Source organism: Malus sylvestris, chromosome 15 (genome assembly GCF_916048215.2).
Source record: "Malus sylvestris chromosome 15, drMalSylv7.2, whole genome shotgun sequence".
Classification (NCBI taxonomy): Eukaryota; Viridiplantae; Streptophyta; class Magnoliopsida; order Rosales; family Rosaceae; genus Malus; species Malus sylvestris.
The window spans coordinates 19,272,097-19,286,635 of NC_062274.1; the positions used below are offsets into that span (position 1 = coordinate 19,272,097).

General features: G+C 40.7%; 2 protein-coding genes across 4 annotated transcripts; one reads left to right on the forward strand and one right to left on the reverse strand.

Annotated features, from left to right (window-relative positions):
* Positions 1 to 426: 426 nt before the first annotated feature.
* LOC126604556 (protein IQ-DOMAIN 20-like) lies at positions 427 to 1,307 on the forward strand. The gene is made up of 2 exons (XM_050271849.1): positions 427 to 789; positions 889 to 1,307. Exons 1-2 carry the CDS (start codon positions 535 to 537, stop codon positions 1,051 to 1,053), a joined length of 420 nt encoding a protein of 139 aa, XP_050127806.1. The 5' UTR covers positions 427 to 534; the 3' UTR covers positions 1,054 to 1,307.
* On the reverse strand, positions 1,247 to 7,091 carry LOC126604555 (serine/threonine-protein kinase STY17-like). 3 transcript variants are annotated; one of them, XM_050271845.1, is made up of 16 exons: positions 6,647 to 7,076; positions 6,226 to 6,340; positions 5,810 to 5,910; positions 5,563 to 5,682; positions 5,000 to 5,054; positions 4,042 to 4,152; positions 3,906 to 3,956; positions 3,488 to 3,663; positions 3,306 to 3,413; positions 3,142 to 3,215; positions 2,639 to 2,814; positions 2,370 to 2,465; positions 2,067 to 2,147; positions 1,884 to 1,937; positions 1,668 to 1,802; positions 1,247 to 1,590 (listed from the first exon to the last, which is right to left on the reverse strand). In XM_050271845.1, the coding sequence occupies exons 1-16, from the start codon at positions 6,841 to 6,843 to the stop codon at positions 1,519 to 1,521; spliced, it is 1,722 nt and encodes a 573-aa protein (XP_050127802.1). In that variant the 5' UTR covers positions 6,844 to 7,076; the 3' UTR covers positions 1,247 to 1,518. The 3 variants fall into 3 exon arrangements, with proteins under 3 accessions (XP_050127802.1, XP_050127803.1, XP_050127805.1); XM_050271846.1 differs by lacking the exon at positions 4,042 to 4,152 and having other exon boundaries at positions 6,647 to 7,077; XM_050271848.1 differs by lacking the exons at positions 1,247 to 1,590; positions 1,668 to 1,802; positions 1,884 to 1,937 and having other exon boundaries at positions 2,067 to 2,173; positions 6,647 to 7,091.
* Positions 7,092 to 14,539: the final 7,448 nt, after the last annotated feature.

Here is a 14,539-nt window from a genome sequence, read left to right on the forward strand (position 1 = left end):
GCGTTGTTTGTTATAATTTATATTTAAATTATTCTAATTCTTGACTTTTAGTTTTACCTATTTATATTGCATATGAAATAAAAAAATATATACTCATGTCACGTTAAAATCAATAATCTAACAAAAAAAAAAGCGGAAACTGTTTGTTGTTCATCTGATTCTCATCCTCTTAATCCTTCACTATTTATGATTTCCCCCTGTTTCGTTTAAGTAAACATGTCATAAAACTCGAACCAATCAATCTCGAAGCTTGAAAAACCGACATGTCGTTTTCTAATTGAAAAAAGATGGAGGTTGTATTTTAGTAGTTTTCAACCTATTATTTATGTGTGAGACTCTGGGTTGGTTTGAGACTTCAGCGTAGGATTCATCCCACCACGTTCTCCGTCTCAGACAAGCAGAAATCATCTCTCTCTCAACATGGTGGCCACATCTCCTTCCTTTACGTCACCGTTTCAATTTGCTTTTAAGTGGAAAATGCCCCAACAGAACTCTCATACTTGTTAGATATCACACGCAAAACTATACAAGAACATGGGAACTACTCGCAAGTGGTTCAGAACAATCCGAAGAAAGTTAGTCGGATCATCCAACAGAGATATCGTCGTCGTCCACACCAACACCACCCCGAGCACTCACGATGAATCAGCCCGGTACGAAAAAATCGACGGCATTGCTTCGTCATCATCGTCGTTCGTTGCTTCGTCACCTTCGGCATTCGAAAGGAGAATTTTCACCAAGGAAGACATTGCAGCCATCAGACTCCAAGCCTTTTTCAGGGGACACCTTGTACATTACCCCAACTTGTTCTTTTTTTTTTTTTTTTTTTATATACGCCAAGTTTTGCTTTGATGGATGATAATTGTGATGATTTGAACAATTTGACAGGCCAGGCAAGCGTTTCGAGCACTGAGGAGCCTGGTGAAGCTGCAGGCGTTGGTTCGTGGGGTGTGTGTGCGGAAACAGGCACGTATAGCTCTGTATTGCATGCACTCGATGGTCCGGTTGCAGGTCAAGGTTCGTGCACGGCAGCTCCTCAGCGGGGTCTACTGACGGCAGATCCGTCGCAAGTTAACCAGTGTTTGCTGAACAAGTCTAGTGATGTATGATTTTAAGAATTTGTAACAACGATTTGGTAAGTGAATTTCCTAGTAAATGGATGTGTAATTTTAAGTTCAAACTCTCCGGCTAACCGGAAAGATAATTCACCCGGAAAGTTCCTGCAGTTCAATGTCAATAAATAATATTTCAATGTCAAACAACAAATATAATACCATACCATATGGGTAGTTAACATTATCTGTCAACGACAGGCTCATTAATATTTACCGTTAACCAGCCGGCCGGACTGAACCAGTAGATGCAAATTCAAGTCTCTGAAGAGAAGACCACTAGGAAAACACAAACAAACTACAATAGAACAACTGTGTGCTTGGAAAAATCTGTACAATGCAAAAAGTATGTGCAATGAAAATGGTCATGTGCAAGATCAGATTTCTCTCATCAACTGTTCTCTTCTCAGTGATTGCCCCATCTAAGTGCCGAGAAAAAACCACCAGATCTGCGTCGATCTTCTCCCTCATTTCCAACCTGTGTTGAGATTATAGGATTTAATCATTTGAATATGTTTAACGGCCCACAAGCTTTATGGTTGGGCAAGAAAGTACCTCTTTGGCCAAATTCTGTAGGATTTCTACAATATCGGAGAAGGGGGGCCTTTGAGTCGGGTCTTGTTGCCAGCATCTCTCAAGCAGTTCGGCGAATCTTGGGTGAGTGGTCTTGGGAATTGTAGGTCGTAGGCTCTGAATGCCGTGCCAAATAAAAGTTAATCCATAAGAATATCATGTGGTAGAGTTATGCCAAATTAGAAATTGGGTAAGTACCTTTTGCACCACACCTACTGCTGCTTGTAATGGTGTCAAGGATGAGTAGGGGAGCTGGTAAATACACCATAAAGATGACCGTGAGTTTTGAAATTAATGCCATCATCAACTGACGCGCTGAATAGCAAAGGCAGAAGCAAGCATAGCAACATAAACTTCTTGCAAAGTTAAGTAAGCACTTACTTGTCCAGTTAGAAGCTCCCACAGAACTATTCCAAAACTGAAAACATCTGCCTTGTGATCATATGGTTTGTGTTCGATGACCTTCACAAGACCATGGTAAAAAGAAGCTGAGAGATAGGTTATGTTAAATGAAGTCAGCACAAACTACCAACTTAATTATTGTTGAACCTGATGATAGCAGGCCAAAAAAGCCCCATGATAGCTCTAACTACCCTTGAGTTGAACCCCATGAATATTTAAAATATGAATTGTATCACTTCAAACAAAGTAGGATTTAAAGTAGATGTCCAAGGAGATTACTACCTCAGGAGCCATCCAGCGGTATGTACCAGTTTCAGCTGTCATCACTCCAGATTGAGTCTGCACTCTGGCAACCCCAAAATCAGCAACCTTAACAACCTGCACAGGAAGGATATACGATTCCAAACATTAAAAATCCGCAAACATGTTAAGAAAGAATAGTTAATTGAGAAACAAAATTTTGTTTGAATTTTGATCTATATAAATGCAAAGGGAAAACATATGTGGCTGACAAATGAATTTTTGATTGAATAGTCATGAATTCCACTTACTTCATGTTCATCCATAAGAAGATTGGCAGTCTTAAGATCCCTGTGGATTATATTATTTTGGTGCAAATAGTTCATTCCCTTGGAAACGTCAATTGCTACTTTGAGTAGAGATGGAAGCTTAAACACACCCTTGTGCTTATGCAGAAAATCGTACACACTTCCTTTGGACATAAACTCTGATAAGCAGGAACATGAGCATCAAAAGGTGGTCATCAGTGAATTCAAAATGCACTATATTTCACAAAATAAAAATTCATAACTGTTGACAATCAATGACACTATTTTCTTCTAGTTGTAACCAATTAGACATGGTATAACAAGGATGAAAGTATGGCAGCCATCCATAGCAAAAACGACTACTCAAGAAATAAGATAGATGCACCCATGAGAATCATTAATATATATATACACACACAACATTATACATACATACATATATGTATACATACATACATATATATATATATGTGTGTGTGTGTGTGTGTGTACAATCTAAGATATACCTGTCACAATGCATAGGTTTGGAGGTCGTGTACATGCACCGATAAATTGCACAACATTCTTGTGCCGAATCTTCCTGCCAAATCTCATGATATCAAGAAGCTTACAAAGCTGCACTGAAAATGACAACTGCCATCAACAAGTATAAGCAGGTATATGAGTGAACCTCAATATGTAAACTTCCTGTGAAAAATCCCTCAGCATCTCTGCATTGACACGCTCAGGTTTGAGAACTTTTATGGCAACTTCCTGAGTACAATATGTGCCTCTGTACCTGAAAGAAGTTGGAAACAGCATGTCAAATGAGAACCTGCATAAAATACAACACAGATTCAAAATGTAACTTACAGATCACCGAAAGACCCAGATCCAACTTTGTTCTCAAATTTCAGCTGCCTTGTATCAATCTCCCAGACATCTGTTCCATCAGTTGGTATTTCTATGCTACTGGGGAAGGATTCATTCCTTGTTTGATTGTCCTCACCAATAGCAGCGATTGGATGTTGTTTTGACCAAGATTGATCCTAAAATACGAAATCACAGTAAATTGTGTGATCAGATGGGAGCAATGAACCCAAATTTTCTGCATGATGGTAGGTGGTTTCCAGTTTTCATGAGACAAAAACATAGATTCACCAGATTTTAAGAAACCAGCCCAAGTATTCCCATACCACACTAGTCTGAGTCTATTCAAAGAATGAGACATTTTAAATTTTGTTCTACAAGATACAGCCATAAAATTAAGCAAGTCAAGGAGAAAACTTACCTTAAATTTTGAAATTTCCTTTTCTAGCACACTTTTGAGCTCCTCGGTTTCCTAAGTTTTACATGCAAGAACATTTTGTTCAATGAACAAGAAGCATGTGAATCAAATATCCATGAAGAAACATACAAACTCGTACCTCATATTTCCACCCATCAACCACAAAAACATCAAGAGAAAATCCATCAACAGTGGAGAAAGCATGAGCTTCTTGAATATTCAGTCCAATATCAGCAAGTAATGAAGTTAACTGGAAAATTAATCACTAATATGTATCATTTAGTAAGTGAGTAGGCCAAAAACTCACAGAAAGATAACACAAAATTTGCCATAGAAGTGTTGAATCTTAAGACAATACACAATTTAATGTTAACAACCTAGAAACTGCTCCACCAAGCATATCTCATGAAAAAAGATGAGTAACTCTTGACCTACAGAATTCCAAAATTTAATAGCTACAGGGTTAAAAATACAGAAATCAAGACTTGAGCCCCACTAGTCAGGTCATCCTATTACAGGATAATCTTCTAACAAAATAAAAAGCCTTTCTATAAAAGTAAACAAAGATCGATATGAATTGTCTCTAGAAATAATCTCAGTTGAAGCACAAATTGCCAGTTGCAGACAATGGCAATTGATAAAAGAATGTTAATTTCAGAATCCATCCATCAGTAACCAGTCACAGCGGAGACAGGATGAGTATGAAAACAAAGAATATGTTACTGCTTAAGATATTCTTTAAAACATGGAACAAGGTTGAGATAAATATTACGTCAAGCTTGATCTAAAATGTGGAAGGTACAAAATGTGTAACAACAGCCACCTAATAGGATAAACGGTTTCTGTATCTAAACAGAGTTTTCATTGTATGTCTAGTCCATCCAAAGGATCCAACTGTAATGCATTGGTTCCAAGTCAGGTACGAAATAAATATATAAATTATAAGGGACATTCTGAAACGAAAGTTCAAACATACCAAAATGTCCATAGATATGAACGAACCTATGAACAGAATCAGATGTGCACAGCATTGAATAAAAGTTGGTAGAAATAAAAGGTCAATGGCATGCATGTGGATATATACAGATGAGGACTACCTGACTAAGAAGTTTGGGCTTGTCAACTGTTGAAAACGTGATCTCATGCATAGGCCTACACAATTAACAACAATAATTAACAGTGACATTTACAAACAGCCAACGCAATAAATTACTACCAATATTGTGTCTGTATCCATGTTAAACAACATCAAACACTTTACTTTGTCATATAGAAGCATCTTGAGTGTAAGCCTAAAGTATGTAGCCCCAGACTTCACAAGTATAAAACACTATAAACTACGAAAAGTCGACAACCAGATGGAGAGAGAAAAACCCGGAACAAACTAAACTGTAAAAGAAGTATATAGCATAGAATATTTGTAACATAATGTTAACTAAAATTCCTATTGAGCGTCAAACATATTCCACGGCACATGGGAAACTTCTCAGATTTATCATGAAGTTAAGTGGAGAAACCTTATCTCTTTCTGTCTCTATGTATTTTCATAATTTGAAAGAGCAACAAAGTAGCAGACACCTTATCACCTCTACAAAATTAAGAAATCCGTTTCTCCGTGGATGAGTAACTACTTAAGATTGGGTTCAATGTCATTTCTTACCGCGAAAAGACTGGTGTTGCACTCATGGCACTACCTCCATCTTCAACATGGTATCTATTGGCTTGAAGTGCAAGTGCGTCAAGAGTAGGAGATGAACCAAAGGTGGGAGGTGCATGAATCCTGTTGACCGACAATTCTATGATTAGCACATATAAGAGTAAAGTACAAAATGCAGAGTGAGGTAATTGAATGAAAACAAGGATGGAGAATACAAGTAACTGATATAAAACTATACAATGTGACATACCCTTGTCTATTAGAATAATTGAAAGTGCTTTGTGCATCTTCTTTCATCGAAGAATCTGAATGGACAGAATCAACAGAATTTCCATTGAAGACAGGACAAACCTGCATAAAAAAAAACGATTTTCATGATTAGCAAGTAGTCATCATGCATCATAGCCTAAGGTAATTACTTTGATTTTAATAGGTACTTCTAAGTCTTCAACTCAAGACTAGATAACTATATTCAAGCAAGAAAAGTTGGTCGAACGGTTTCCACTAGAAAAGAATGCGGACCACAGTCAAACCATTATACATACACGCATAATGCAAGGATAAGGAGATGCATGAAGCTACACACAAAGACGGATGGCATTAGGCATCAACAGAGTTACAGCTAGCTAATATTCAAATTATTCCAAGAAAGGCATAGGTGTTCACCTGCACAGAGCGAACTTCAAAGGCGGGTTGGTTAGCAGGGTCTTCTGCAAATTGCAGCAATCTCTTATGTGTTATAACATCTTCTGCCCTCTCCACATTCACATCCAATGCATAACTACATAGAACCAGCAACAACAATTACACAATTATACAAACTTAACTTCCAAGACTTCAAGATTAATAAACCGCGCCAATTCGGTCTCTTTTTCTCCTATTATCACTATTTCCAGCAATACGAATTGAAAAATCTAAAAATATGAAACAAGTAATCATCTGATATTTTATATAGATTCCAACTTTTTATTTTCTTTAAACTTCCCATACTTTCTCAACAATCAAACAAGCAATGCCAAACCCCAAAAAGCTAATTACCGAACATACAAATCGAAATTACAAAATTCTAGGGTTAAGAGAGGAGTACCGAGCAGGTAACCGATTGAAGTGAAGCCAAAGCTGATCATCAAATCCAGGAAGATTAGCCTCCTCAAAATTATAATCTTGTATTCGTCGGAGCACCTCGTTGTACACTTCCAACTTTTGGCGGTGGTGGCGGGGCTGCGCCTGCGACGACAGAGCCGCTCTGCTGCCGCAGCTCTCCACGTCTTCGTCTATAGCCATTGGAGAAGCTCGGGGGAAAAGCTTGCGAGAAGTGAATCAAATCAGGCTGTGGAATTATAGATTAGAGGAGAGGAATATGCAGGGGAAGAGTGAGACGGAGATTTTATAGAGAGGAGAGAGGAGAGAGGGGAGAGGAGAGAGGGGAGAGAGAGCTTGAACTGGAAAAAGGAAAAGAGTGATAACGAGAGATTCGTTCTGGCTTTCTACTGCAGTTGGATACATCCAACTGTTTCGGTCATGGCATTTAGACTTTAGCGACTGGGATCCACCACCTTCTGACTCATCGGCGACTTATCTGTCACTGCCGGTCTGCCACTAGGTATTTAGTACTAAATATATGATTATGGATTTCATTTAGAATTGTGGTATCACTTCTTCATTAGCACCCCACAAATTATTAACTAAATTCTGTACTAAACACATTCCACACTTACTTTTTAAAAGAAAAATTGTCTTAATACACCCATATTAACTTCCTAAAATACCCTCATACTCCACTCACCCATAAATATGAAAAATAAAAATAAAAAATTTCTCTAAGACGCCGCAACCTGCAGAACTGCCACAACCCTTGTTTCCACGACTCTGCTTCAAAACTGTAGTAGTGGATATAAGTACATATCTATGATCATTCATATATAAGAGTAAAAGTCCTAGGAAAAGTCCGGCCCCATAAATCTGGCATGAATACATTTTATCTTTCTCTAATGAGCAGATATTTTGCATTGGATGTGGCAAAACATTTACCCGATCAAACTTTCAATTGTTAATATTTACATGGTAGTAATTGGTAATCCTAGCACCAAGTTTAGTGTTTCGTGTCAAACTGGAATCAGTTATAGTTATTAAAAAAAAAAAAAAAAAAGTCTGAGAGTAAAGTTAATTTGAGAGCTCCAAGAAAAATATTTTTGGGGTGTAAGTTTAATCTCACGTTGGATTTGTGGGTTTTATTAAGAAATCAAAGCCTTACATTTTAGGCCTAAATAGTCATTTCATTATAACATTTTATTAATTCAGTATTAAAATTTTAAATGGGGTGTAATCAACAATTTATGAGGTGTCAATAAAAAAAACCCTTACGGTATTGTTTGGGACCAAAAATATTGGTTTGGGCCGAATTTAGAATTGTTCTTGGCCCAGAGGCTGTGTTTAGGAGTCGTTGGGGGTTATCCAGCTCATGGGCCGCGTAGTAAAGGCTGGCCGTATCCCATTGGGAATCTATGGGATGTGGGTGAGTCCTATTACGGGAAGGAGTTTCGACATGATAAGGATGTTGGAGTTTGAGATTGAATGCGGCCTGATAACGAGTTGAGTTCAAAATCCTAGTAGGAGTAGGACTGACCGAGATAAGGTTGGATTGGGGAAAGAAGTTCTAATCCGAGAATGATTGTGATTCAATGCAAGTTGGCTACTATAAATAGAAGAGGAAGAACATCGATAAACCCCCATCCAATTTAACACACAAACTGCCCTGTGTAAACTTTCGCTCTACGCGAAACCTTTCAACAACCTTGAGATTTTTATTTTCTTTTTCACCAACACATCTTCAGTTTGGATAAACAGCACTGTGAAGGCAACCAGTGAACATCTTCAGTTTGGATAAACAGCATTGTTGCTGTAAAATCAATCGACCGTGAAGCACCTTCAGTTTGGATAAACAGCACTGCGACAGGGCCGACTGGTTATTTATCCAAGTCTCGATCGAGAGGGATTTTCGAATCCTTATTGGCAAAGGTCATCTCATTAGCTTTCTCGGTGAAGTGAGGTGTTACAAGTTACTACATTCGGCACATTGAAAGCATAATTTGATATTGAACTTCGCAAAACTAGCAGCCTTGTCTTCAGGCTCTAGAACCAAAAGGCCGAGACGTGTTTCTTCCTCGGCCGCAGTCGCAAGATCAAGAAGTCAGCCACGCGCTTAACGCAACATGAACTCATTTTACTCACCGGCCGAGCTCGGCTGTCGAGTTGGCATGCCCCGCACACAAGCGAATGACATAGTTAACTTATTAGTTACTCGGCCTACGAGCCACGTAGGCTTGGTAGTTTTTAGGGTCAACATTTTGGCATGCCCAGTGGGACCTGGTGCTAAAAGTACGAAGTTTATGACCATCAAGACACGATCAGTAAAAAAGAAAACAACCATGGGAAAATCAGCGACCGATCTGCCGATTCAAAGTCCTGGACAAGAGGTGTCACATGCGCGAAATCCTATCGTTGTTGTGACCCCTGAGGCTGCAAGTGTGACACACTGAGAAAATGAAGTGTGCCTCGGTACCCAGCCTCGAAACACATAAGTACCCAACCGAACCACATGCGTTTTCATTGAAGGAATAGTGGATGACTGTGATGATGACGGTGGTGAAGGCTTTGACCCTCCAACTAGGTCGTTTCTTCGAAGACGACTTGATGAGCAATCTCAACAAGTTGAACTGACAGTTGGTCAAAAAATGAACAATTTGCTCGAAGTGATAAGAAGCAATGGTGAGACCCACACCAGATTGCTCGAACCATTAGTTAGCAAAGTCTTCAAATGATGACCTATTGATCAAGCTCGGCAACTTCCACTTAAAGGTAATCCGCTACAGGCCGAAGTGGTGTCTACTCGGCCCAAAACGATTGACTTAGAAAAAAATAGAGGATCAAGTATTAGGTCAAATGGATTCGACTAGAAAATGGAAACAGCATCCGTCGATATGATCGAGGTCCAACGGATGGTCGATTTGGCCATGAAAAAAGGGCCGAAGTTCCCGAAATTCATCCACCCATATCCAACTTATGTGGGAAAGTTCGAATATCCTAAAGGTTTCAATATTCCAAATTTCAGCCTTTTTGCTGAAGAATCGTCTTTATCCTCGTTAGATCATGTGGCCCGTTTCACTACGTAATACGGAGATGTCAATAGTGATTTCCATAAGCTACGATTGTTTAACTTTTTGTTGACAGGCTCAGCATTCGCATGGTCCTACCGAATTCCATCCAAAGTTGGGAAGAGCTGGTCGAGAAGTTTCACAAACAATTCTATCAGTCGGGGATGGAAATGTCAGTTTTTTCATTGGCTAGGATGGCTCAAGTTTCTGATGAGTCGCCAATGGATTATCTTACAAGGTTTAAATCGGCCAGGAATTGGTGTCGAGTACCTTTGCCCGAAGTTAAATTTGTTAGGCTTGCTCTGAACAAGCTCGACGTGGAGTACAAAAAGAAATTCCTAGGGGCAACCTTTTAAGATATGTATGAATTAGCCCAACATGTCGAGCAATATGATTATCTGCTCTGAGAGGAAAATATCTCAAAGTCCCAATCTTGAGGAACAATTTACAAAAATCCCACAGTCAGCTACGCATCGGTCGAAGGCGAAGAATCCCAATACGTCAGTGTGGACGCGGCCGAGATAGTCATAGACAAACCATATGTTTGCAAGGCATTGACTTAAATTAATTCCAAGGATGCCAAAACACGCTCGACCATTGAGGAAACAACTAAAACATCGAAGGTTTACACTTTTGATATCACAAAGGCCGAGGTAATTTTTGACCAATTGTTGTCGGCAAAGATTATTAAACTTCGACCATGACATAACATTCCCAAGGCTGAAGAGCATAAAGGGAAGACATATTGCAAGTATCATAACTCGACTAAGCACGCCACGAACAATTGTGTCGTATTCCGTGATGATATCCAGAACTGGATTGACAAAGGCAAGCTCAAGTTTCCCTAGAAACGAATGACGCTGATCCATTCCCTTCGGTAACAGTTAGCATGGTGGACGCCCGTCTGCCCAAGAGCAAAGGGAAAGGGAATGCCGAGTTTGTCCCAACACAACACGTCCCAAAGAAAAACTCCCAGCCACGACTCAAGATTAACCTATTTTCCAATGAACCACCCACCGAGTTTTTGGGACCAGCCGTAGTCGAATCCATGTCAGATTCCAGTGCAGAAGACAGTGACGGGCCGATAGTTTTATGCAGCAATTGTAGGGCACGTGTCGTACTAATTGAACCCAAGAAGAAACCTCCTCAAACTCAGACTCCAACATCACGGCAACCATCTACGACCTCGGCGACACTTCTAAGGAAACTTAGTGAAGGCCAACGCCATCAAGTGTTCGATAGGCTTGGCCCCTAGAAACCAACGGATGGCTCTACATCGGTCAGACGGCGTCTTGATTTTGGCGCGCCGTTTTATAATGAGGATTATTATTCACGTAATTCCAGTAGCTCAAGCTCATTAGTAAATCCAAAAACTTTCAGGTCGCCTGAACCACGCGACCAACGTTAGTACAATTACAATTCTCCCACCGGCATGTATATTGCGCTATCCAAATCCTAGAAATGTCGACATCAACGTATAGACTGCATGGCTCAACGGCAGGCGGCCCAGACTGTTTCGACCACTAAATGGCTGCCGAAAAATGCGGTAGGGAGCACAGATGACCGGCCAACCCCAAAAACCAAAAGCCAACTTTACACGTTACCTCTGAAATAGCCGCTAATAAGAGTTCAGCAGAATCTACACCCTTCATTCCTCGGCAAATCCTTGGAATACATGAAAGAGATTCACAAGAAACACTCTGCCAACGATTTGTATGGTTCACCCAAGGCGTGTCAATAAGCTCTCGACCTGGCACTAACTTGCCCCGATGTTGAATAAATCATCCAAAAAACCACTGATCCAACGATGAAAGCTAGATTCCAGCACATATGAGAGGCTAAGGTTCTTGGCTTCTGGGTTGACCCATGCACGGATATTGATATAGCCGAACTCCCATTTTCTCTCGAAAACCTTCAACATCTACGATATCACTTTGAAATCTTCTTAGCCGTATCCTTATTCGATCTAACGACCGATGAGAAAGATCGGGTGGCACGTTTGGACGCCTACCTAGACACAAGGGACCCTCGGATCACCTATGAGGAATGAGCTAGTAAGGCACTGCAGGGGCAAAATCAGACACCAGATGCAAGTGAGCCCGACTACAACAGTTAAAAGGAAATAAGGTCGGATTACATGGCACAAGAGCAAGAACGTGTTAAGACACCTAATAATCAGGCCGAGAATGTTCTAACAAATGATGTTACAGTCCTTGATAACCTGGAAGATAACGACCATGATCCAATGGGCGCTTTAGTCTTTGAGAACATGGAAATTAGTATGGTCCATGTTCTACCTGCTGAATTTCAGCCAACTACACACCAGCCAAATTTCTTGGATGAAGATGTATTGGCGGATGAAGCAACACAAGTTAATTTCATCATGAACATCGAAGAAGAGCAAACAAATAACGACGACAAACTTAAAACAACCCTGGCCATGTTGTTTCCCCACTCATCCTCAGTTAATCTTTAACATTTAAAGTCGTTGTATGTCACAACCCACTTTGAAGGTTACCCAATCTCTAAAATTTTCGTCGACTGCGGGGCGACAGTCAATATCATGCCCTTAACTGTTATGAAAGCATTATGACGAACTCATCCCCTCAGGGATAACCATGAGCAGCTTCGTCGGTGATAAATCTCAAACAAAAGGAGTGTTCCCTTTAAAGGTAAACATTGTAGGTCGCAATCACATGACCGCATTCTTTATTATCGACTCCAAGACTGAGTATAATGCTCTGCTCAATTAGGATTGGATTCATTAAACAAATTGATTCCCTCTTCCTTATACCAAGTTCTTATTTTTTTTTTTATGGCAAATCGGTTGTGGTCCACCCAGCCGACAATCAGCCATTCGAAACCAACATTTTTTCAGGCCCGCTATTATGATGATCACGTCAGCTACATTACCCTACAAGGTTTTAATGAAGATGGACGGCCGACTCAGATCTCAATCCAGAAAGCCATCGAGGTAGGCATCGAGACTATCCACCAGGATTCGGCAAGACTCGGCTTGGCCAACTTGATTCTTAACACTAATGACTGACGCAAAAAATGAGAGGCGTCGGGCCGCGGTTTCATCCACGATGGAATGTCTGTTGGCCCATTGGTATGCTATTTCCAAGTACCCACGTTCGGGTATCAACTTAAGCGAATTTTTGGCTGAGAAAGATAATGGCCCAGTCCTATCGTTAGACAAAGTTCAGGCCGCACCGGCTGATCTCGAAGATAATCGACCCCAGGTTAAGGACCCCTTAGAAGAAATAAATGTCAGAACAATTGATGACCCTCGACCGTTATTTATTAGTGCATTGCTACCCCATTCCATGAAAGTCGAACTCTGTCAATTACTTAACGAGTTTAAAGATTGTTTTGCTTGGAGTTATCATGAGATGCCGGGCCTTGATCGGACCCTTTTTGAACATGAATTACGCATTAAAGTTGGTTATAAGCCTTTCCGCCAGCCCCCTCGTCGATTCTCGATCGAAGTACAGCTCGGCATAAAAGATGAACTAGTTCGACTTTTAAAAGCTGGGTTTATTCGGACCGCTCGATACATCGAGTGGTTGGCCAATATCATCCCAATGCTAAAGAAAAATGGTGCCCTACGCATCTATATCGATTTTCGTAATCTGAACCTGGCAACGCCCAAAGATGAGTACCCGATGCTGATCTCCGACTTGTTAATTGACGCCGCAGCACATCATGAGATCTTATCCTTTATGGATGGGCATGCCGGTTATAACCAAATTTTCATCGCCGAAGCTGATGTTTATAAGATCGCTTTTCGGTGCCCTGGGGCACTCGGCACATACGAATGGGTAGTCATGCCTTTCGGCCTCAAGAACGCCGATTCCACATACCAACGAGCTATGAACACCATTTTCCATGATTTAATTGGTACCATCGTCGAAGTTTACATCGACGATGTGGTCATCAAATCAGCCCGACAGAAGACGCATTTGGATGACCTCCGTCAGGCGTTCCTACGCATGCGCCAGCACAATCTGAAGATGAATCTTGCCAAATGTGCTTTCGGCGTATCAGCTGGAAATTTTTTAGTCTTCTTCGTACATCATCGTGGTATTGAGGTGGACGACAAGAAGGCTCGCGCAATCATTAATGCTCCACCCCGACGACTAAGAAACAATTATAGTTGTTACTCGGCAAGATCAACTTTCTCTGACGATTTATTGCTAATTCGGCTGGGAAAATGAAAGCCTTTTCCACACTTTTGAAACTTAAAGACTCTGACACCTTTGCATGGTGTGCCGAGCACCAAGAGGCATTCACGCAGATCAAGGTCTCTTTAACGACTCTACATATCCTCGTCTCACCACGACGGGGCCGACCTCTTAAACTATATATCTCGGTGACCGAAGAATCAATCGGTTGCCTTCTTGCACAAGACAATGACGCCGGGCGAGAACATGCTATTTTTTACCTTAGCTGAAACCTCAACCCACCAGAGATTAATTACTCTGCTGTCGAGAAGCTATATCTTGCCCTATCAAAACCAAGACATTACATGATCCCGTCAGTTACTCAGGTCATCGCCCAGACCGATGTCATTCGTTACATGCTCACGCGGCCAATCGTAAAGGGCCGAATTGGCAAGTGGATGATGGCCCTTTTTGAAATCAGCTTGCAATATGTACCCCAAAAAGCTGTCAAAGGTCAAGCTTTAGCCGATTTTTTGGCCCAACACCCTTCCCTGTATAAATTCACGGGCAATGACGTTGACATCGGCCTGATATAAACACGTGATAATTACTGGACGATGTACTTTGATGGTTCCAGTACTTCAGTCTCGGCTGACATTG